At 38.8% G+C, this 23,073-nt stretch overlaps 1 protein-coding gene across 1 annotated transcript; it reads left to right on the top strand.

Annotated features, from left to right (window-relative positions):
• The first annotated feature begins 15,288 nt into the window (after positions 1-15,288).
• Positions 15,289-22,838, top strand: MRPS30 (mitochondrial ribosomal protein S30). The gene is made up of 5 exons (XM_049648098.1): positions 15,289-16,239; positions 17,838-17,983; positions 18,720-18,825; positions 20,274-20,450; positions 22,446-22,838. The coding sequence occupies exons 1-5, from the start codon at positions 15,654-15,656 to the stop codon at positions 22,733-22,735; spliced, it is 1,305 nt and encodes a 434-aa protein (XP_049504055.1). The 5' UTR covers positions 15,289-15,653; the 3' UTR covers positions 22,736-22,838.
• Positions 22,839-23,073: the final 235 nt, after the last annotated feature.

Raw genomic sequence — 23,073 nt, 5'->3', positions numbered from 1 at the left:
TTAAGAGCCTATGCGCTTATTCTTTTGTCTGCCTGAAACTCTCTTTGTTCAGATATCTTCAAGGCTCACTCCTTTATTCCCTTCAGTTCTCTGTTCAAATGTCCCTTAGGAAGGTTTGTTTGTTTTTTGTTTTTTGTTTTTTGTTTGTTTTTTTTTTAATGTTCACTTATTTTGAGAGATAGAGAGCAAGTGAGGGAGGGGTAGAGAGAGAGGGAGAGAGAGAAACCCAAGCAGGCTCCACAGCTGCCATTACAGAGCCAGATGCAGGGGCTCAAACCCATGAACCAGGAGATCATGCCCTGAGCTTAAACCAAGAGTCAGACACTTAACCAAGTGAGCTACCCAGGCGTCCCCCATAGTGAAGTTCTTTTTTTCTTTTTCTTTTTTTTAATCAACTTGATTAAAAAAGCATCCTCCCCATCATCACTCTCTGTTTTCTAATCTTGTATCTTATCATCCTCCAGAGTGCTTATCCACATGGAGTATTACCTATTTGTTTATTTTCCATCCCCCTAGGCTAGCACATCAGAGCAAGAATTTTGTTTTAGTCACAGCTGAATCCCCAGTGCCCAGTCCAGTGTCAATCACATGATAGCCATTTGTTCAATGATGCTAAAATCTTCTCATCTGAAACTGATGTCTACTATTTCAGTCCTTCTAACTGGAAGTAGGAAGAGGAGACACTGAGGAGATGCCTGATCTGTCTTTCGAATTACCGCCTATATTAATGACAGTGCGCTCAGCTCCTATTTCTGTCGGCCTCTTTGCTCAGGCTTCACAGTATAGCTGCTGGTTATTGTCCATTTGCACCCAGCTTCCAAATCTATTCTCTGTCCTTCTCTGCCATGCTCCCTAAACTGGGAAGCTGAGTCCTGAGGACTGCCTGCCTTGGGGCTCCTTTGCTGACTGGTTTGTAGCTGGTTTGGATAAAGAATATGAGAGGAGAGAAGTTAGGGTATTTCTTCCTTATGTCCTCCCTGTTTTGTATTTCCCATGATGACAGATCCCATCAAGTGGTTCCTCCTTCAGAGTACAGGTCTCTCAGGGCTCTGGTAATATGCTTTCTTTTTTTCGCCCGTTCAGAACTTGAGGTGGGCATGTCTGACGACAGTGGCTAGTCTTTGAGTATTTCGCCATCCCTCATTTGCTCTGTTAACCCTGTCTACCCCTCTGTAAGTAGTCTGTTAATTAAAATCTATATGTACCATATGGGGTAAATTCTTTTCCCAACCATGACCCAGAATGACACCCTAAAGCAGTGTTTCTCAAATTTTAGCATGCATCAGAATGACCTAAGGCATATGCTAAAATGTGCATTGCTGGGCACCATACCCCCAGAGTTTCTGTTTGAGTTGATCTAGGGTGAGGCTCCCAAAGATACATTTCTAGTACCCAGGTGATGCTGATACTGTTAGTTTGGGGTGCATACAATGTTATCACCGCTCTACAGAATATTATTTTATGATCCCAAGTGGTACGTGTTAGGGGTGTTATAAATGAAAACTTCTCACAAACAGAAAATAGATACTGTGTGAGTGTTGGGGGATCAGGCGGTGAGGGCAGGCTCAGGAAAAGTAGTGTCTGTTATCTCATTAGGATGTGTGGATTAGTTCATCTTCCTGATCCCTATCCCAAAGACGACAGAGCGCTAGATAACCACAACAGCAGCTAAAATTTATTGAACATTCACAACATGCTTATCACTCTTGGAAGCACTCTGAAGTAGCATCATCTTATTTAAACCTAATACTATTATCAGGTAGATAGGCTATTGTTTCCATTTTATTTATTTTTGGGACAGAGACAGACAGAGCATGAACGGGGGAGGGGCAGAGAGAGGGAGACACAGAATCGGAATATTGTTTCCATTTTAAAGATGAACTCAACAACTCAAATGATTTAAATCCTGAATGAACTAGACTGATCCTCATAGATCTCTAAGTGCTACCAATTCTAAGGACCGTTGCCATCTACTATTTGAACTAGAGATTGAAGTCTACTATTTTCTGATGCATAAAAGTTCAACTTCATTGTACAAGAGGCAATTTGAGAAATATTAATATTTGCTGAATAATGTACAAAAACCAAACTTGAGAATGTTGAGGGTTGCCTCTGTGTACATACATGTGTGTGTGCTCATGTGTGCACAGGTGAACATACTATCCTTCCTGTCTGATTTGTGATTATTCTAATCACTCAACCTATAAACCTCAATGTCCCATCCTCTGAAATTTGCAATATCCTTCTGTACTATCCCCAGCTGTCTTTTTTACTCCATTGCTTGGGAAAACATTTAGAATCGTCTAGATTTGTTAGCAAATTCAAGTTTCTACATTTGACTATTCCTTCAACAATATTGTAACACTCAGAGTTCAGCCTGGTTGTTGAGAGCAGAATGTGTTAATGCAGGAAATTAGAGGCAGGAAAGTTGCTTTCAGGAAATCCAGAAATGCAGCTATTACAGGAATGTTACCATTGATGTCAGCTACCTGTAGTATGGGAAGAAATGATTTATTAGTCATAAGGAAACGCATGAAAAATGGACCCTTATCTCACACCATCTACAAAAATCAATTCTAGATGAATTAAAGATTAAAATGTGAAAAATTAATAAAACAGGTAATATATCTACAACATCAGGGTTGCTAAGTATCACTTCAAACAGATTTAAAAATGAGCAAAACATAAATATGACCACACTGAAGTTAAGAAATTATATGTATCAAATGATACAATAAAGAAAGTGAAAAGTCGGGTCATAAACTGGAAAACACATTTACAAATCATTTGAAAAAAGATGGACAACTCCTGAACAAGCATGTCAGAACAGAGGAAATATAAATGACCAGTAAATGTATTAAAGCATGTTCAAATTCACCAGTAGTCAGGGAAATGTAAATTAGAACCACACCAAAAAGGATCATTTTACACACACCAAATGAGCAAAAGTTTAACTCTGACAATATCAAGTGTTGCTGATGATAAATTTCTAGTAAGTGGAAACAATTTCTTAGAAAAAATATTTGACACCCTAATAAAGTTGAAGATGACCCAACTGTTCCACTTCTGGCATATACCATAGGGAAGATACATTCAAGGAGGATTATTTGAAATACCCAAAAATGAGAAACAATGTAAATGTTGAACAGGAGGATTACCCTATTGAAATATTTCCATAAAGGTAATTCCATATAACCTAAAAGCAAACTACAATTACCTATCCAAAATAGGTAAGTCTCAGAAACCTAAAGTTGAATGGCTAAGCTCATCACAGATGAAAATACTTTGCATGACTCCATTTATAAAAAGTTCCAAAACATCAAAACTGAACAATATACAACTAGCACTACCTTGAATGGTCACAACAGTTGTTCACTGCACAAGTCCAAGGCTGACCTTCAGAGAGTAAATATTTAAGAATATCCACTCAGATAAAACTATACAGACAAACAAAAGAACTGCAAACACAAAGTTCAGGATAGCGGTTACCTCAGGGTGGGGAGAAAGAGGGATGAGATTGGGGTCTCAGTGGAAGGAGAATTCTTCAAAGCTACTGGTAGTGTTCTACTTACTGAACTGAGCGCTGGGTACCTGCCTGTTTATTTTGTTTTATTCTTTAAATTTTAGAAAAATGTTATCAATATCATCTTGCATGTATTCAATCTTAAATTACAGTTTTTTAGAAGAACTCATGGATTCCACCTCCTCACCTACACAACCCACAGCAATATCGTTTTCAGTTTACTCCATAATTGTGTTCTCACTTGTGTCGGTAATACCTTCTTTATTCTCAAATCAATAGGAATGATCTGTTTCTTATTTGAATTCTCTTCAGGGTTCAACACTATTTGGGATTCTCTAGTATGATTTCTTTTTTTTTTTTTTTTTTTTTTTAATTTTTTTTTCAACGTTTTTTATTTATTTTTGGGACAGAGAGAGACAGAGCATGAACGGGCGAGGGGCAGAGAGAGAGGGAGACACAGAATCATCGGAAACAGGCTCCAGGCTCCGAGCCATCAGCCCAGAGCCTGACGCGGGGCTCGAACTCACGGACCGCGAGATCGTGACCTGGCTGAAGTCGGACGCTTAACCGACTGCGCCACCCAGGCGCCCCTCTAGTATGATTTCTACCAAACCTCTCTTTCCTGGCCTTCTCCCTCCCTCTGAAGAGGTTTCTCTTCCTTTACCTTGGCAAAGTTTCTCTAATCTGTCAACCCCTAAAATATTGGTAGCCATCAAGTCTCCAAACCACTCTGTTCTCATTCTCAATAATGTCTTAAGGCAATCTCACTGATGCTCATGGTTTCAACCTACCACATATTTATTGATCGCAACATCTGTATTTCTAACCTCATCCTTTGTCCTGAGTTCCATTGTCATATAGCAAATGGTTGGTAAGAAGCTATCCAAAACTGGATTCATCATCTTCTCCCACAAACATTTTTTCTTCACATTTGGAAAATGATGCCACCATCTGTATTGTTTCCCTTAGAGTTATTCCAGAAGATTTCTCATTTTCTTTATTTCCCTCATACAAATTCCATTCATTATACACCCACAATGTCTCTCCTATAGGTTGCTCTTTCCACCACTACTTCAGCTAGCTTTGTTCAGATTCTCATCATTTTTCTCTTGACCATTGCAATAGCTTTATTAGAACTTCCTATGCCTCCATTCTGACCCCTTATATTTAACCTTTGCTGTCATCAGCAACTTTCTCATATGGAATAATTTATCTGCTCATAGTTCCGCCCAAGTTGGCCATCGCCTCAAACATCATACATGAAATTGATATGGCATACAAGACTCTACACAGAGATATGGCCATTACAATATAAAGGATAAACTCAGGTCCAGAGTCTTCAACCCACATCACAGATTTCATATTTTGATGACTGCTGGGCTCAGGGAACCATGGAGGTGTGGCTATAAAGGCAGCTCCTCTGTCAAAGACATTACTTTCTCGCTAGTTCAGAATGTCACTTCGTAGGCACAAGTCTAAAATTCTGTTTACTCTCCCATTGATGTACAGTGCAGACAGGCTGGATGTGACATTGTGCCTTTTATCTTGGTCCTCTTCCTGCTATCTGTCTCCTTGGGAAGCCTCTGCAAACCATCCTGTTGTTGCTGTTTTGTTTTGTTTTTGTCAGTTCAAGTTGTAGGCCATTAAGCCTGCACTTAAACCAAAAGTGAGCTTGTTCCGGGGTAACTGTTAACTTGTTCTGATTCCACACTGGCTTCTTTCAGGTTATTCTCTGTTTTGACTCCACTTCTTCTGATAGCTTCTTCCAAATTCTAGCCCTTGAATTTTATAGTTTATTCTCTCCAATTTGAACTTGGGTGAGCAGACAATTAAACTTTGACATGGAAGGTCAATACACTCTAACCCAGAATTCTACTTTGGGTTAGAAATTTACTATATGATCAGATATATTTAGCAAGTAATTGGCCATCTGGTGGAATAATATCTGATGCATCTATTGAGATTCTGGTAATATCTTACTTTTTTTCTTAACTTCTTCTAAGTTAAATTTTGTTCTGATTTGTAAAAGAAAGAAAGAATAAAGATAAATTAGAAGTTACAGGGAAGAAAAATGCCAATAATTTCATCACCTGCTTTCAACCTTCGTCAACATTTTAATTGCACTTCTTTCCTGGGTTTTTCTACATGTCTTTGTGTGCATATAGGTCTTATTAGATCACGTGGTTTATGCAGGTTTTCTTGTAAATCTTGGTTTTAAAATTTGTCTTTATTTCAAAAGCATTTTATTATTATTTTTTAAAATTTCTTAATGTTTATTTATTTCTTTTTGAGAGGGAGGGAGAGCACAAGCGGAAGAGGGGCAAAGAGAGAGGGAGAACAGAATCTGAAGCAGGCTCCAGGCTCTGAGCTGTCAGCACAGAGCCCTACACAGGGCTCAAACTCATAAACTCACAAATCATGGGATCATGACCTGAGCCAAAGGCGGCATTAACCGACTGAGCCACCAGGTGCCCCAGCATTTTATTGTTTTATAAATTTTATTTTATTGGTTTCATAGTATTTTTTAATTTAAATGTACGACGCCTTATCTAAACAATCCCTTGTTATTAGATAATTGTGTGTAAGTATGCTATTTGTTATTACAAATATTTGCTATTACAAATGTTTACTATTTACGATCACAAATTTCCTATGACAAATAACAAACATTATATTGCAAAGTGCCAAGCAAGTTATTCTTTATGTCTTTCCCTCTTCCCCTCTTTCACTTTTACCCTGAGACCATTTTGTCTACCTCAGATGTCACTGCAAGGTAAACAGTGATGAATTCCTGTAACCTGAAGTAAAGACCATCTTTTCAGGGCTGTTTTCCTTCTCATGCATGACTATATAAAACAGAGCCTAGAGGAAGGAGAGGAAGAGGCAAAGTGGAGACACAAATGCAAGAAAGACAGTCGACAGGGCAGAGGGCGCACTAATTGGAAAGGGGAGGGAAAAGTGTTCTTGGTGGAGGACCAGGAAGCTGGGTGGAAGGATGCACAGACAAGCAGTCCTAGACGGAGGACTGATCCCATATGTGGTTCAGTGGTTCTGGGATCTTCAAACATCCCTGATAAGACAGCAGGGACTTAGATCGCGTAGGGGGTGGTGACAGTGATGGTAATGGTGCAGTGAGAGGTCAGCCTCTGGCCCCGACTTGGGCAAAGCTCAACTTTTTCCTGGGAGTGGGCAGCACTCAAATTATACTGAGTCACTCTCTTTGAATTATGAGTAATTTCCTCAGGGTTAGTAGTAATGGGCATTTTAGGAGGCTCAACTGTATCACCAAAGTACTCTCCCAAAAGGCGGTAACAATTTATTTTCCCACTGTGAATACCATACTTTGATGACTGCTTATAATAAGTTGTTTAAGATTATTTTAACTACTTGAGTTATTTTAGGAAAAATTAATTTTTAGACCCACTTATATTGATGTGAATTTGAAAAAAAAAATGTAATGAATAATGAGAGGAAAATCATGGTCTTTCCCCTGTGTCATATTGCAGACAAGTTTCCATAAAACTGGGATGATGACTTCACTTGTAAAAGACACTTGATGTATCAAATGCAGCCATATGTTCCAAATATAACAGATTACTGCCATGTGCCTAAGGAACACTGTGTTGTGTAAGTTGAAAGAACATTTGAAATATACGTTTGCATTTCAGAAACTATATTGCAGACATGTTCATATTTCAATGACAAAGAAATAGGAAAATATGTAGCCTCATGCTTAGGGTATAATCAGTTTGGTGAGATACTAAACAATATTAAAATCTAGCCCTGTATGTAAGAAAAAAAGTATATTTAATTTCATTGGTACCCTCCTAAAAAGTTCTTGGTGGGGAGCGAGGACCAGAAACAACCGGCAAACAGAGAAAAGGATGAAGGGAAACTCACTGTTTAACATTTAAGAAAGCATCATATGCATGCTTGTCGAGGCTCACTTCTTGACTCTGAGTAGACTGTGACTATATCAGTGCTTCTCCTGATCCTGCCTTTTTAAAAAAATGTTCATAGTTTGTTCATCATGGACTTTTTGATATTGATTTTGATTTTTAAAGATGTTTCATTAAATTATTATTTATGTTGATTACTGAGTTTTTTGCACCCCTTAAGGTTTGCACTGGAGGTGACTGAGACACCTTATTACTGGCTCCACATGTTTGTCCCACTTAACTCTTTTCTCCCCTTTCAGTCCTGTCTCTGCTGAGGAGCACAGCATATTCACGTGACCACCAAAAGAATCAGAAGTTCCTGCTATATTCTCCCAACCAGACCTCCATCTTTCTTACCTCGCTGCCACCAAATAAGTCGTAAATACATTTATTCCTAGATTTCTTCTCCTAGCTGGTTGTAGGGAAGATAATAGATAACCTATATAGCACAGGAATATTGAAAAGTAATTATATTATTATTCTTTGGGTATATGTATGTGTTTAAAAAGAATATACCTAAAGATAAGATCTCTTCTTAGTTGCCTACTGTGGAAATCTATATTCTCCTGGTGCTAGGGAGATAGCTGTGACAAAGACAAGATTCTGGCTCTCATGGAATTTACATTATGGGAGATAATACCTATATGGAGGTATTATTAAGAATAGTGACATTTCATATACTTTGGCAAATATGGTGAGAATGTGAGAAGATGTGCATTTATGACCAGGATGGGAACATAATGGTAGGTAATATGTCTAAATATAAAAATGCGGGGCGCCTGGGTGGCTCAGTCGCTTGAGCGTCCGACTTCAGCTCAGGACATGATCTCGTGGTCTGTGAGTTCAAGCCCCGCGTCGGGCTCTGTGCTGACAGCTCAGAGCCTGGAGCCTGCTTCCGATTATGTGTCTCCCTCTCTCTCTGCCCCTCCCCCGCTCATGCTCTGTCTCTCTCTCTCTCTCTCTCTCTCTCTGTCAAAAATAAATAAACTTAAAATTTTTTTTTAAAAAATGCATATTATTTGTGTCCCAGAAACTCCACTCTTCAGAGTCTAGCCCACAAAAATAAAAGCATCAGTACTTAAAAATATTTATTACCTTACTGCTTATAATGTAAAAAAGGAAAGAAAGAAATTTAAAAAATTGAATTAACCTGAATGTTCTTCCAAGAGATTGCCTAAATAAATTATGGTAAATGCATAGCATGACTATAATGCAGCTACGGAAAAAAGTGAGTTATACTTTTATCTATTGCCCTAGAGGACTGTTCGTGGTATGTATGAGATTAATTCTCTTTTTATTTAAAATAAATCCTCCTCAAACAGAAAAATTCATATGTTTTCTCTCTATATAAGCATCAATATAAAATATTTATAGTTTTATAAGCTTTGTGGGAGGCAGTGATCAGGTCTGCTGCTCTGAAGCCAAGAGTAAAAGAAAACAGATTGCAGATAAACATATCTATAGCATAGCAATAAACCTGTGTTTATTGTTCATTTTCTCCCCCTCACATAACAAAAAGGCTGGAGGCATGCGTCTGGACTAGTGTATGACTTAAAGATGATATAAATGTCCCAGGAGCACCTATTTTTCTGCTTCTTATCCACTCTTAGGATGGGGCTTTTGTCCTGATGGTTTATGTCTTCCTGCGTCTTCATTTCAGGAAGAGGAAAAAAAAAAAAGAGTTGGGGTGGGGGGGCAAAGAGCCTCTCCTTGTGAAGCTTGCCTTTATGTTCTGGAAAGATTGCTTTCCCCAGGGACTTTCTTAGTAAGGCAAAAGATGAGGAAATGGGTGATTTGATTAAAGAAATGTTTTTATTCTTATAAAATGACCATACATTCCAGTGGGTGACCAATGCTTGTATTAGAATGTAATAAAACTCAAAACTTATAATGAGAATATTTGAGTCCTTAATTATATATGAAAAATGCTTTCAAAAAAGAGGGCATAGCTGAGAATAAACTGAAGGTAGCATCTGTTGGGATGAGCACTGGGTGTTGTATGGAAACCAATTTGACAATACATTTCATATGAAAAAAAAGAGGGTATCTCTCTGTCTCTCTCTCTCTCTCCCTCACCCCATCTCTCTCTCAATTTCTCTCTATATGTACACATACATAACATTATACATATAATATATACTTTAATATATACACTGTAGCATATATAATAGATATGTATATATAAAATACACACATGTATACACGATAATATATAATATGGCATATATGCATATATGTATATATAATAATATTATATATCTATATATGTGTATATATAATTATTGCTGTCTTATTTTCAGGTAAAGCCCCAAAACATGAGGTACCAGCTAGTTCCACTTTAGGTAAATTGCCAGTCTACCCATGCAGGAATTGCAAAGAAGTTTATAGAACATAATTTTGTGTTTTTAACCCCTTCCCCCATCCCAAAAGACAGGAGAGACTGAGAGGGTACACCGAGAATCTGTCTCCCCAACATCGTCATTGAGAGGGCAGAAAAGGTGATGCCCTTATCTTCAACTTAGCTAGAAAATGACCTTCTAATGGGACCCTTTGGAGGAGCTTAGTACTGGTCTTCTAGAGTTTGGGAGGATAGTGGACTGGTGCCTGATTCACAACTTGGCAGCCTAGTGAGTTGGGTGAGAAGCTGCTGTAGGGAAACAGAGGAAGCCTGTGGCAAGCCTGCCCTCCTCCTACAGCAAGCAGACAGCCTAGGCCGACTGGGAAAAGGGCGGAGAGAAGACAGAACTTTAAATAAAGTTGACAGCATTTTTTTTTTCTGTTTCTTATTGCACTGAACTGAGCATGTAATTATAGGACTAAGATATTTTTGTGCCTAGAAGCAACTGGAGGACTTATCTAAGATCAATTAGAAAAATAATAGAACTTGCCCTAAATTTTTTCCAAGATGCAGGAAAGAAATAGCTTTTCAGAGCAGGCTTGAATAGGCAGTCAGTAACAAGAATAAACAGCATCTCACACGACTTCTGAGTATGTGTATATGTACATAGATATTCTTATGCAGGAATGTCATTCTTTAGAAGAATGTACAGGAGGCTGTTGACAGTAATTGCCTCTGGAGAAGGAAAAGGAGGGACTGGGAATGAGGAAGGAACAGAGAATTTTACTGCACATTCTTTGGACTCTGCATTGGTTAGCTTGGCCATGTATCATTTAAGAAAAATTAATTTTAAGGGGGACACTAAACCCCTCCAGTGGCTCTGATTTGCCTTTGTAAAACATTGATTATAAATTATGTAAACATGCTGAAAAGTAGCAAGTTCTGATCAAGAGAATACCAATAAAAGAAGCTAACCAAGAAGTTGGAGAATCCTGAATTAGCAGTTTCTTGTAAGTCTGAAATGCTGTCTACTTGTTAATCAAACTTATCTTGAGGAGTGAAAATCACAGACGTGTTCTCACGTGTAGTTATTTTTGTAGTTGAAATTTTCAATTATGAAAATGGCCAACATATATACTTTGTCAAAACAAGAGTTACACCCCTATTTACATGTGTACTGCTTAACTACCCCCAATGCCACCAGCACCACCACCAAGAATGATAAATACAAACTTATACTTTTCAAGTTCTTAAGAGGGTACTTTGCAAGTTATTTTTTTCTAATAATTTTATGTTTAAGTTTTGATCCACTTTAATTTTTCCAAGAGATGTAAGAGGTCAAATGTTGTTTTCTTTTTCTTACTTTGTTTTGGTTTTGACCTGTTGATGTCTAGTTCAACACCATTTGCTGAAAAGGCTATCTTTCTTCCATTGATGATGATCTTGAGAGCCTTAAAGCCAAGTAGCCTGATCCTCCCACTTTATTCTTCTTTTTCAAAATTGTTTTAGCTATTCTTTGTTCTGAGCAAGAGTTCCATGATTTTGCAAATAAACCAGAAGAAAAATAATATTCCCTTTGGAGCACGACTGTGAGATTACGGGAGATGACACATATGAAATATCTAATATGGTACCTGGCATAAGATTAGCTTCCTTCCTGTGGATTCTAAACCAACCATCAAAAATACTTCACACCCGCACGCACACACACATACACACACACACACACACACACACACACACACCCTCCCCTAGTAATACTTTATATTTTCAGTTTTATGTAAATGTGTTATATATGCAACCAGGTAAGAAATATATGTGAAGGAAACAGCTCAAAAGTACCAGCTGTCACTCCCATCCATATCTGCACATAGAAAACATCCTGTTGCCATTTCCTTCCCACATCCTCAGTTGCAGACCTAAGAAGCTCGGCTAAGGATTACAATCAACTAGGCAGCTTTTGTCTCACCCAAACATCAGCAGAACTGTTCTGATGCCCAACCACGACAGGGGGGAGAACCTGTGATTATAAATATCACCCAACTCATCAGAACCTGTTTCTGAGTAAGATACTGGCTGTCACTGACAAAATGGCAACATCCCATTCCATGTTAGCCCACTGGCCTCCACGCTATTCTTCCCACTTTCTAGGTATACTGCGGCTTTTGTCCTTTCTCAGATTTGTCCTCTGGATGTCCACGTGGCTCTGTCCTTCCGGGGGCGGGGGGGGGGCAGGGAAGAGGAGCTTCTCTGCCCTGTCTATTGAAATCACTCCGCTCAACCCTATACTATTTGGTCTCCTTCCCTGCTGTATTTTTCCTATTACCTCCTATCACCATCTAACATAGACACGTATATTTGATTCTTTGGTTAGATGATTTTATCTACTAGCATGTGAGCTCCATGAAAGCCATTATTTCACTGCCATAACCTGTGTACCTAGAACACATATATGCTGGCATATAATAAGTCACTTGATAAACATTTATTGAATGAATCAAGTAGAGAGGGCTCAAAAATCCTTGGTGAATGTCATAGCTTTTGACTACAATATTTAAATTGAAGACCAGTGGCAACCTTACTACGGAAGATATTAATATCCATTTTCTTCCAGGAGAATGTCAATTAAATTTTGTTAGTGTTTATTTATTTTTGAGAGAGAGAGAGAGACAGAGTGCAAGTGGGGGAGGGCAGAGAGAGAGAGGAAGACATAGAATCTGAAGCAGGCTCCAGGCTCTGAGCTGTCAGCACAGAGTCTGACATGGGGACCGAACCCACAAACCACGAGATCATGACCTGAGATGAAATTGGACGCCCAAATGACTGAGCCACCCAAGCGCCCCAGAAGAGTCTCAATTATATAAACACATATAAATAAATTCATGTTTCACAAATTCTCCTATTTCCTTCCCCAAATCAACTCACTCTCCAACATCCACCCCAGAAAAATATGAGAGACTAAAGGAAAAATGCATCTCTTGTCCATAGACCTTCTCTTATCTGACTGGGCGACTTTCTCATACCTACATTCGGTTCAGAATCCGTAACCACTCACCTTCTTTACTGCTATTGTTGCTTCTAGCCAGAACCAAAAATATGCCAAATTGTCTTCTAACGGTTTCACTGCTTCCAAATTTGACCCTCCACAATCTTTATTTCCCAATCAGCCATAGTGTTCTAGACTGAGTTGTGGCCTTCTAAAATTCATATGTTTAGGCTGTAACCCCCAATGTGACTGTATTTGGAGGTAGAGCCTTTAGGGAAGTAATTAAGGTTAAACGAGGTCATACAATTAGGACACTAATCTGACAGGCTTCTCTCCTTATGATAAAGGACACCAGCAAACTTAGTCTCTCTCTGCCATGTGAGGACACTGCAAAGCAGCTGTCCTCAGGCCAGAAGAGAGCTCTCACCAGAGCCCAATCATACTGTTACCCTGATCTCAGACTTGCAGCCTTTAGAACTAGGAGAAAATACATTTTTGTTGTTAAATCACACAAGCTACCTAATACATGGAGTAATTCTTTTAAAACCTAAGACACACGAGGACCTCCCTCTGAGTAGAAATTTCCAATGGCTTCCCACTCCTCCCCGACTATGAAGAGTCTTAATAATCCTAGCAATTGCCTCTGGGAACCTATAAATTCTGGTTCCATTTCTAATACCATTTCCTTCTACTCTCCACATGTGTCATTTCCTTCAGTCTCACTGGCCGCCTTCCTGGTTCTTGAACCCACCAGGTATGTTTCTATCTCAGCGTCCTGCTGGAATCCTCTTTCCCTAGATATTAGCATGAATCACTCCTTCACTTCCTTCAGGCTTTCACTCCAGTGTTTTCTTTTCCATGAGCATTACTCTTGACTACATACTTTAAATTGCAAACCCTCTCCCTGCAGACTGCATTGATGAGCCTTCCTTCCCCTGCTCTGTTTTTTTTCCATAACGTTTACTTCCTTTTAACAAATCATATCATTTACTCATTTTTTATATTGTATTGTGTGTTTCCTTCTGTTAGAGTACAAGCTTTTGTCTGTTTGGTTCACTGAGTATCCCAAGCACTTTGTACACTGCCTACCACATAAAATGCATTAAATAATTATTCACTAAATACAACTGACAGACAGGCAGATAACCTGGATTTTAGTCCCGATACTGCCCCTACCATGCTGTATGACTTGCCCTTTATATCTCTTTCTTTGTGTGTAATATAAGAACTTTGGATCATACTGGAAAGAAAGCCTACTTCTTTCCAAATGGTCCTGACTGGATTCTTTCTCACTAGTATGCTCTTTTGTTTATACTTATGTGGTCCTGCCCCAGCCTTCAGTAAGCATGCTCTTTCCTTTCCCAGAGCCTCCCTCCTTGGTTCATAATGTTGACAATCAGCAAATATGGGATAATTAAAATTATTTTGATTCACAAACCAAAAAAGTACAAAAGCAATTTCTGAAAATACTGTTCTTACAGTGTTAATTGGTCTCTAGTTCTGTTTTCTAATCCTAAAATCTATGTTGGAATAGTACGAAACTACCTACAACTGTTGAGCTAGGATTTCTATGATATATTCTCTAAAAATATATTTATGATTTCTTCACACAAAGAAGGGTCACTTTGGGTAATACTGAACATGTTGCTTTTACCTTTTAAATACTGAAAAAAGTTTAAAGATCTTAACTCTCTTATGTCCTCCTTTTGGTATATTAATGTCAAGATATTTGAGAATTCTGCTAGCAACTTCTCACAGAAGATATTATTGTAATGAATTTAAAGTATATGTTTCTAAATGTCATTTTAATAGACCTGCAACTTCATAGTTAAGTTGTACCATCACTTCTTATGCAAAGGTATACATAAGTCACAACTTCCTTTTAGCAACAAAATGTTTGGTTTTCAGTACCCTCAAGAATTATTGCAATAAATGCAAACAAACATGATTCCAGTTCCTAGTTGTAATGGAGAGTGAGTCCATAAACTAGATTGCCTGAAATAAGGTAAACTTTTTAGTGATTTAGGTGACATTTTCAGCTGGTATTTAGTGATGACCTACGACGCACAGGTATTGATTGCTGAGGATTAAAAAAATAAAAGTTCCTTTCTTCAAGGAGCTCACAGATTAGTAGGAATCAACTCATGTTGAAATAATGAGTTTTAACACAAAGCAAAATTTGAACATAACTCCTTAGTGGTTTTTTTTTTATTATTTCCTTCCTTTTTTTTTTCCAGTTAAAGCCAAGTAAAAGTATATTCCCCGTTTTGAAAAATCAGGGGAATTAAAACAAGCCAATTATCTACATATCAATTAGTATACAGAGACATGGAATTATTTTCTCAAAGGTTAGTAATAGTCATTTATAAGTGCTGCTTGCATCGTTTAAAAAATAACGTATTATCAATAAAACATTTTAGAACAATATTTTTAACAAATTTCAACCCTAAGAACTAAAACAGCACAGAGGTGGATGTGCCACACACAATGCAGACTAGTAAATGTAACCAAGGGCTAGAGGTTACGGTGCAGAACGTTCCTAAATGGTTTCCTGCAGGAGGTTTGTGCCGTGGTGGGAAGAGCAACCTAGGTGGCGGCAATTCCTTCTTAAAAGTCTCGCTCTTCCCAGCCAGGCCGGTGGAAAACCTACTGGCACACAAGTTCTGCCTTCGGTCTACAAACACTGCTGGACACTGGAAACTAAGTTGGAGGAGTGATATGATTGGCTAAGAAATGAATGACGCAACGTACCTCAGGCCCTCTGAGAATCGGCCTCCTTCTCAAATCCCGCTTTCCATTGGTCCTTACGGCAAAGAGGGCAGGGACATTTGCTGAAATTAACCTCTGGGTCGCAAACCCCGAGCAAAGATGGCGGCGGCCAGGTGTTGCAGGCTAGCCCTCCGCGGGTCGCGGCTGTCATTGCACACTGCGGCCGAGGCCGCTGTCGCGGCTCCAGAAGTGACCGGCGCAGTTGTCGCGGCAACCCCCGTCGCTCGCTACCCGCCGATTGTGGCCTCTCTGACTGCCAAAAGCAAGGCGGCACGGCAGCGGCGAGTGGAGCGGTGGCAGGCGACGGTGCACGCGGCCGAGTCGGTGGACGAGAAGCTGCGAATCCTCACCAAGATGCAGTTCATGAAGTACGTGGTTTATCCGCAGACCTTCGCCCTGAACGCTGACCGCTGGTATCAGGGCTTCACCAAGACAGTGTTCCTGTCGGGACTCCCGCCGCCGCCCGCCGAGCCCGCCGAGCCATCGCCCACCCTGGACCTGGAGGCCCTGCGCGCCGCCGCGTGTGACTGCCTCCTGCAGGAGCACTTCTACCTACGGCGCAAGCGGCGCGCGCCCCTCTACCAGGACCGCGAGGCCATCGCCTCGCCCTTCCTGGATCAGCTGGTGGCGGCCCTCGTGGGCCTGCTCAGCGCACACAACCCTGCTCTGGCCACCGCCGCCCTCGGTGAGCCTTGGGGCCGCCACGTCGGGCGAGGGTGGTGGGGGCTGTTCATGTCTTTCTCTCTGCGTTGTCATTTTTTTTTTTTTTCCTAGTCCTTTCGCGCCTTGCTGGGCGCCACCAGGTTTAATAGTACTGAACTAGCAGTCTGGAGACTGGGTGGGTTCTTGGGCCGGTGCTGCCACCTACTAGCTGCACAACCTTGCACGCCTCCAGTCCTTGGCTCTGCTTTGTGAAGATCCAGCCAAACGGAAGAGCAGTGTTGGTTAGGAAAAGGGGCTCTTAGAGGGGGGACAGACCTGGAGTTGGCTTTTGGCTCTTCCACCAAAACGTCCTGTGACTTTATGTCAATTCACCTCCTCATAGAATTGTGAACATTAAAGGTGATAGGGTGATAGGGATTAAAACACCTGACATTTACTAAGTACTTACTGTGTACTAGGCCCGGTTCTAAATTTTATATGTGCCAACCAATTTAATCCTCACAATAACCGTTTATGGCAGGTAGCATTGTTTTATAAATGGGGCAAAAACAGCCTGAGGTACAAAAAGGTAAAATGAACCTCGTCGAGAGCCTCTAGCTGGTAGATTGGAGTTCAGGATTCAAACCTAGCCATTTTGGGCTCCCAGGAAACAGTCAGCAACTTTTATGAACTGCTTAGTGCAGACTTGAAAAATAATTAATGGATAGTTTTAAAAGTCAGTGTTTCTGATGTCCTCTTTATTTTATATCTACCGCCTAGTAGGTGTCTTAATAAATACCTGTTGGATTAATGTTATTATTGTAACTGTAGATGTGTGTTCAGCTGAGTTTTGTAGCGTGCGTGCTACTTTACTTCGCTCGCAGTTGGGAAAGAAGTGGTCTTGAGCGAAGCCTCACCGATTTTGACTCCTGATTGTTGGCCTAGGGAAACTTGCTTGACTTTGTCAAGACCCAAATTCCTCTTCTATAAAATGGAGGTGATGACAACCATACATACCTTTGAGAGTTACTGTGAAGATGGAATTAGTAATTTTTTAAATTTAATTTTTATGTAATTTTTTTTTTTTTAACATTTACTTATTTTTGAGAGAGAGGCAGAGTGTGAGTGGGGGAAGAGCCTAGAGAGAGGGCGACACAGAATCCCAAGCCAGCTCCAGGCTCTGAGCTGTCAGCAAAGAGCCCGATATGGGGCTGGAACCATGAGCTGAGCTGTGAAATCATGACCTGAAGCGAAATCGGATGCTTAACCGACTGAGCCACCCAGGCGACCCTTGAATTAGTAATTCTTAAGACAGCTCTGACTACTAAAAAAACTTACTTTTTTTCATGAGTGGTATTCCTGTTGGTCTTACTTTCGTTGTTTATTCTTAACTAAGAAACCTCTTTCATTACAGTGTTTAGTGTGTGATGCATCGCACAAGTAGACAATAAGTGTTTGAGCATAAGTCCTGATCATTGAAGTTAAATCATCCTATAAGCCAGACTCTATCTTACATCAGAGTAATTTTTGATATATTTTTCATTTACACAATTATTCTTGAGTTCTGTATTGCTGGTATTTTAATAATAACCAAATTTATCTAAATGACAAGATAAGAAAATTTTGAATATCTCTTGATAGATTGTAAACGCCCAGTTCACTTTTACTGGTTGCGTGGTGAAGAAATTATTCCTAGTGGTCATCGGAAAGGTCGAGTTGATGCTCTGCGATACCAAATAAATGATAAACCACACAACCAGATTCGAATGTCCAAACAACTCCCAGAGGTAAGGATTTGTTGCATTATATATCTACTGACATCTGGTGAGGAAATGTTGTAGGCAGCCTAGGTAATGGGCTTAGTAGGATAAAAAGTTTTGGATGGGTCCCTTTTGAGTTTTTTGCAAGTACATCTCATCTGAAATTCTTTTTTAGCTTTGTAACCTGTTATGGAATGTCTAGTCCTTAAAGGTCAAATAATCATAAGATTAAGGCATCAGTTTTCAAGACCATACTTTTTCTTACTATAAAAACAGAAACAATTGAAAATAGTTTATGATTGTAATTTATAATAGATTACACTGCCTGATCATCAATCAAGGCATTTTTATAATTATAACCTGGTCATTTTATATATTACAGCTCTTTTGGAGAAAATAAGTATATTTTGAATGTTTTCTTTGCGTCTGTATCAGAAGTTGGCACATTTTTTTGGTAAAGGTCCAGACAGTAAATATTTTAGGCTTTGGGGGCCATAAGTCTGTGTTGCAACTATTCATCTTAGTTCTTATACTGTAAAAGCAGCTATGGACCATATGTTAATGAATGTGTGTGACTATGTTGCAGTAAAACTTTGTCAAGTAGGTGGCTGGCTGGATTTGGCCCACTTGGTGGTGTTACCAAATCATTTTGTAAAAAAAAAAAAAAAAAATCTCATTTTAAGAGTTTTAAATCTATTAGGAATGTGAGTAAAATGTGTACATACTAGTGTTTCTGTGAATTCACTTATGACTTTCCTTTAAGTTTGTGCCGCTGGATTATTCTGTACCTGTCGAAATCCCTGTGATGAATTGTAAGCCAGACAAACTTCCATTATTCAAACGACAATATGAAAATACCATATTTATTGGTAAGTTTCCCCCCTTTTTTTTTAATTTTTCTTTTTTTAATGTTTATTTATTTTTGAGAGAGACAGAGACGGAATGAGAGTGGGTTGGGGCAGAGAGAGAGGGAAACACAAAATCTGAAGCAGGCTTCAGGCTCTGAGCTGTCAGCACAGAGCCTGACACAGGGCTTGAACTCACCAGCTGTGAGATCGTGACCTGAGCCAAAGCCAGACACAGCCGACTGAGCCACCCAGGCGCCCTGATAAGTTTCCCTTTGGAAATATTGTGCCATCAGTGTGTCCAAAGGATCCCATGCAAATTTACATAATTCTTGGCGACCAAGAGGTTTCAGATAGTTTACAAGCAGTATAATCCGTAATCTCAGGTTGTTGCAATATGCATGAAAATTGAGAAGAAAATATTCTTTCAGCTCACCATTTAAAATTTTACTTGTTTCTACTTAATTAGCAGTACTTTAAAAAATAGCTACATGTATTAGGCTTTGTTGATTTATTGTGTAAAAAAAGTAATTTGTAGTTTTTCGAAAGTAAACCGGTATAGAATCAGACTTGAGACAGTAATTGTTTTTTTTCTTTTTTTTTTTTTTATAAAAGCCTTCTGTTAGTACCACACACTGTGATAACCAGTAAGAATATAAAAGTTAATAAGTCCTGATACCTGTCCTTGTGCAGCTTGTACTTTTGCTGTCTTTTTGTCTATTAATTCCTAGTCGATTTGATGGTTTTAAGAAACCAGCTTTATACTAGTCTTCCAGACCTGCTCCCTCTGGGTCATTATGGTCTTAGAGTGAATTATGGGAACTGTTGGTTGAAAAGACTACTATTAAACTCAAGAATATCAGCATTTTATGAAATATTGGCTATTCTTTTCCCTATTTGGAAATATAGTATAAAAGTCATTTTTTAAAAATAAGAACAAAGTATGTAGTTATTACATTAAAATGATAAAGGAAACTTTTAAATAAATTTTACATACATTCTCTTGACTTACCCTGTGTCATAGTGGGCTTGATGATAGCTAGCAGATTGTACTTTCACGTGAAGTTTAACTTTATTATAATCCATGAAATAAATAATAAATGTTCCCAATTGTGTATTTTGAATAGTGATCACATGATGTGTAGAGGAGAAGGGTGGGTTTGAAGCAAAGACTAAAGACATGTTGCAGATGTTCACATGTACATTTCATCTGAAATGTTTTTATTTTGGGGCGCCTGGGTGGCTCAGTCGGTTAAACATCTGACTTCAGCTCAGGTCATGATCTCGCAGTTCGTGAGTTCAAGCCCCGCGTCGGGCTCTGCGTTGACAGCTCGGAGCCTGGAGCCTGCTTCTGATTCTGTGTCTCCCTCTCTGCTCTTCCCCCTCTCATGCTCTCTCCCTTCTTCAAAAATAAATAAACATTTTTAAAAAAATTTAAAAAAATAATGAAATGTTTTTATTTTGCTCTTCAGGCTCAAAGACAGCAGATCCATACTGTTATGGTCATACCCAGTTTCATCTGTTACCTGACAAATTAAAAAGGGAAAGGCTTTTGAAACAAAACTGTGCTGATCAGATAGAAGTTGTTTTTAGAGCCAATGCTATTGCAAGCCTTTTTGCTTGGACTGGAGCACAAGCTATGTATCAAGGTAAAACTAATTTTATGCCATTGCCGTTCTTGGAAGATTTCTGTGACATTTTAAGAATTTACCGGTTTAAATTGTTTTCTTTGGGTTAAGATGTAGGTTGAATCTTATCACGTTGAGAACTTTGGTTGCGGTTTTGCAGTTTCAACAAAATACAGTTGTTTTAAAATCCATAATTAAATATTTAACATTTGCAGTTGGCAAGTGGCATTTAGATAGTTATTTTGATCTTTCACTTTGACCAGTTTTGTATGAATGAATTTTATTCTGATGTTCTCAAGCATGTGAATAACTATAACCAACCAGGTCAACTTTGTAGATGATAGCAGCTTTCTGAAGCCGGAAAAGGAAAGTGCTTTGGTGGATTAAATTTCAGATTAAATTACGACTCTCCTATGTAATATCTTTGAGGGCTATATCCAGGATGTGGTGGATTAAGAGGTTGTTTATTCATTCAGTAAATAGTGAATGCATGGTTTTTATGAACCAAGCACCGTTGGCCTTGGAGATAACAGTGTTGAATGAGGTGGGCAGATCTTGCTGTCCAGGAGCCTATAGTGAGAAGAGTAAAGGATAATAAACCTGTAATACTTTTAGCTAGTGGTAATACTATGGAGGAAAAGTACTACATAAGGGATAGAATGATTTATGGGGTGCAGATGAGATATGGAACAGAATCTATTTAAATGGAGTAATTCAGGAGAGGTCTCCAAAAAATGACATTTGAACAAAGACCTGACTGTTGAGGAGCTACCTAAGCATAAACTTGGGGGAAAGACACTTTCAGGCAAAAGGTATACAACTAAAAGTCTCTGAGGTAGGAACAGAGTTGAAGTATTTAAAGAACAATGAAGAAAGGGAGGGGGAGGATGATGGAAGAAGAGATAGAGGAAGCCAGCAACCATATCACTTAGGACTTTGAGAGCCCAATGTGAAGCATGGGCTTTATTACAAAACCCGAAGTGATAAACTGTAATATGTAACCAACCAGATTAATCCTATATGAGTTCCCAGGAGGAATTTTAATACTGATTTAATTATTTCCAAGCTCACTTTTTTCTATATCTATCTATCTATCTATCTATCTATCTAGATATGTAAATATGTATAATTTATTGTAATTTTTTACTCACAATTGTTGACTTAAATGGAGAGAATGAGAATAGGATTGGACAGAAGCAGAAACAGAGGAATCTTTCTCAAAGATAGATTAGAGTGGCACTGTTTATGCATTAAAGATAAAGTGCTTCTTTTTTCCTGTAATTAATTACAAAACTAACAATATTATTCATTGGCTATCTTCATTAAGGCTGATAGAAGCTATGTATGAAGAAATAATACTACTGCTTGGCCCTGGCACTAAGTACTAAAACCAGTCAGTCTAGAACAAGAAGCAGCCAGCAAATTTGAGTAGTAAAGGCTTCAAAGGCCTCCTGGAACCTTGTGACACAAGATACACAAGACAAAATGACGGCACCTCATAAAACAAAATTTGAAATATGTAAGGGAAGATATAGAATTTGTCTAAGGACATGATTGAAGTCCTTAGAATGTCTGAAGGTATGTTTTTTAGGTTTGGTTGAAGTAAAGGGCCGTAATGGTTACTGGATGGCAGGTGCTGCTGGTGCTAGGAACATGGGAACGTATTTGAAGTCAGTAATGATGCACGTGGTTAGTACCAGATACAGGGGACATCGGCATAGATCGAGCTTGCTGCTTATTTTAGGTGAAGTGAGTTAAGGTTGAAAGCTGTTGAAGGCCCAAGTTGTTGAGAATGTGTCCTGAGTTTGGAGATGTTAGAAGGGAGGGAATAATTTTTGATGCAGAAATAGAATATAGGATTAGAATGGAGAAGATGAGGAAGACTTCAAGATCTTCAGGAATTTGGTAGATAAAATATCTAGGTTTCAGGTGGTATTTTTGATCCCTCTAATGTGTATATTTTGTTTTGGTAAAATATATTCTATGTGTAAATTTCAGTGTAACTTTTTTCTATAGGATTCTGGAGTGAAGCAGATGTTACTCGACCTTTTGTCTCTCAGGGAGTGATCACAGATGGAAAATACTTTTCCTTTTTCTGCTACCAGTTAAATACTTTGGCACTGACCACACAAGCTGATCAAAATAACCCTCGTAAAAATATATGTTGGGGAACACAAAGTAAGCCTCTTTATGAAACCATCGAAGATAATAATGTGAAAGGTTTTAATGATGATGTCCTACTTCAGATAGTTCACTTTCTACTGAACAGACCAAAAGAAGATAAATCACAGCTGTTGGAAAACTAAGAAGAAATCATTGATTCAGGACTTTGGGAATACTTAAATTTCACTGGAGGAAAAATAAAAAGAATTTTAATGACGAGACCTGTAACTGTCAAGTGCATTATTTTGAGACAAATATTTCATATGTTAACCTGTGATTAGACCTCTCATTCTGCTCAGAGTACACACTGAAAGATTTCATTTGAAATATAGTATGTTGATTTTAAGGTGATTTTATTCATATATGACTAACTGATGAGACTGAGCTGTCTTCAATATGTGGTATTAATTACATGTTATTTTGAAAGTATTTTAAGGGCAGTAACTCAAAAGCTTGAGTATGTAGATGTGTTATAGTTTTC

This window comes from Panthera uncia (genome assembly GCF_023721935.1).
Source record: "Panthera uncia isolate 11264 chromosome A1 unlocalized genomic scaffold, Puncia_PCG_1.0 HiC_scaffold_17, whole genome shotgun sequence".
Classification (NCBI taxonomy): domain Eukaryota; kingdom Metazoa; phylum Chordata; class Mammalia; order Carnivora; family Felidae; genus Panthera; species Panthera uncia.
The sequence above is the reverse complement of the archived record's forward strand: the minus strand, read 5'-3'. Positions and strand labels throughout refer to the sequence as shown.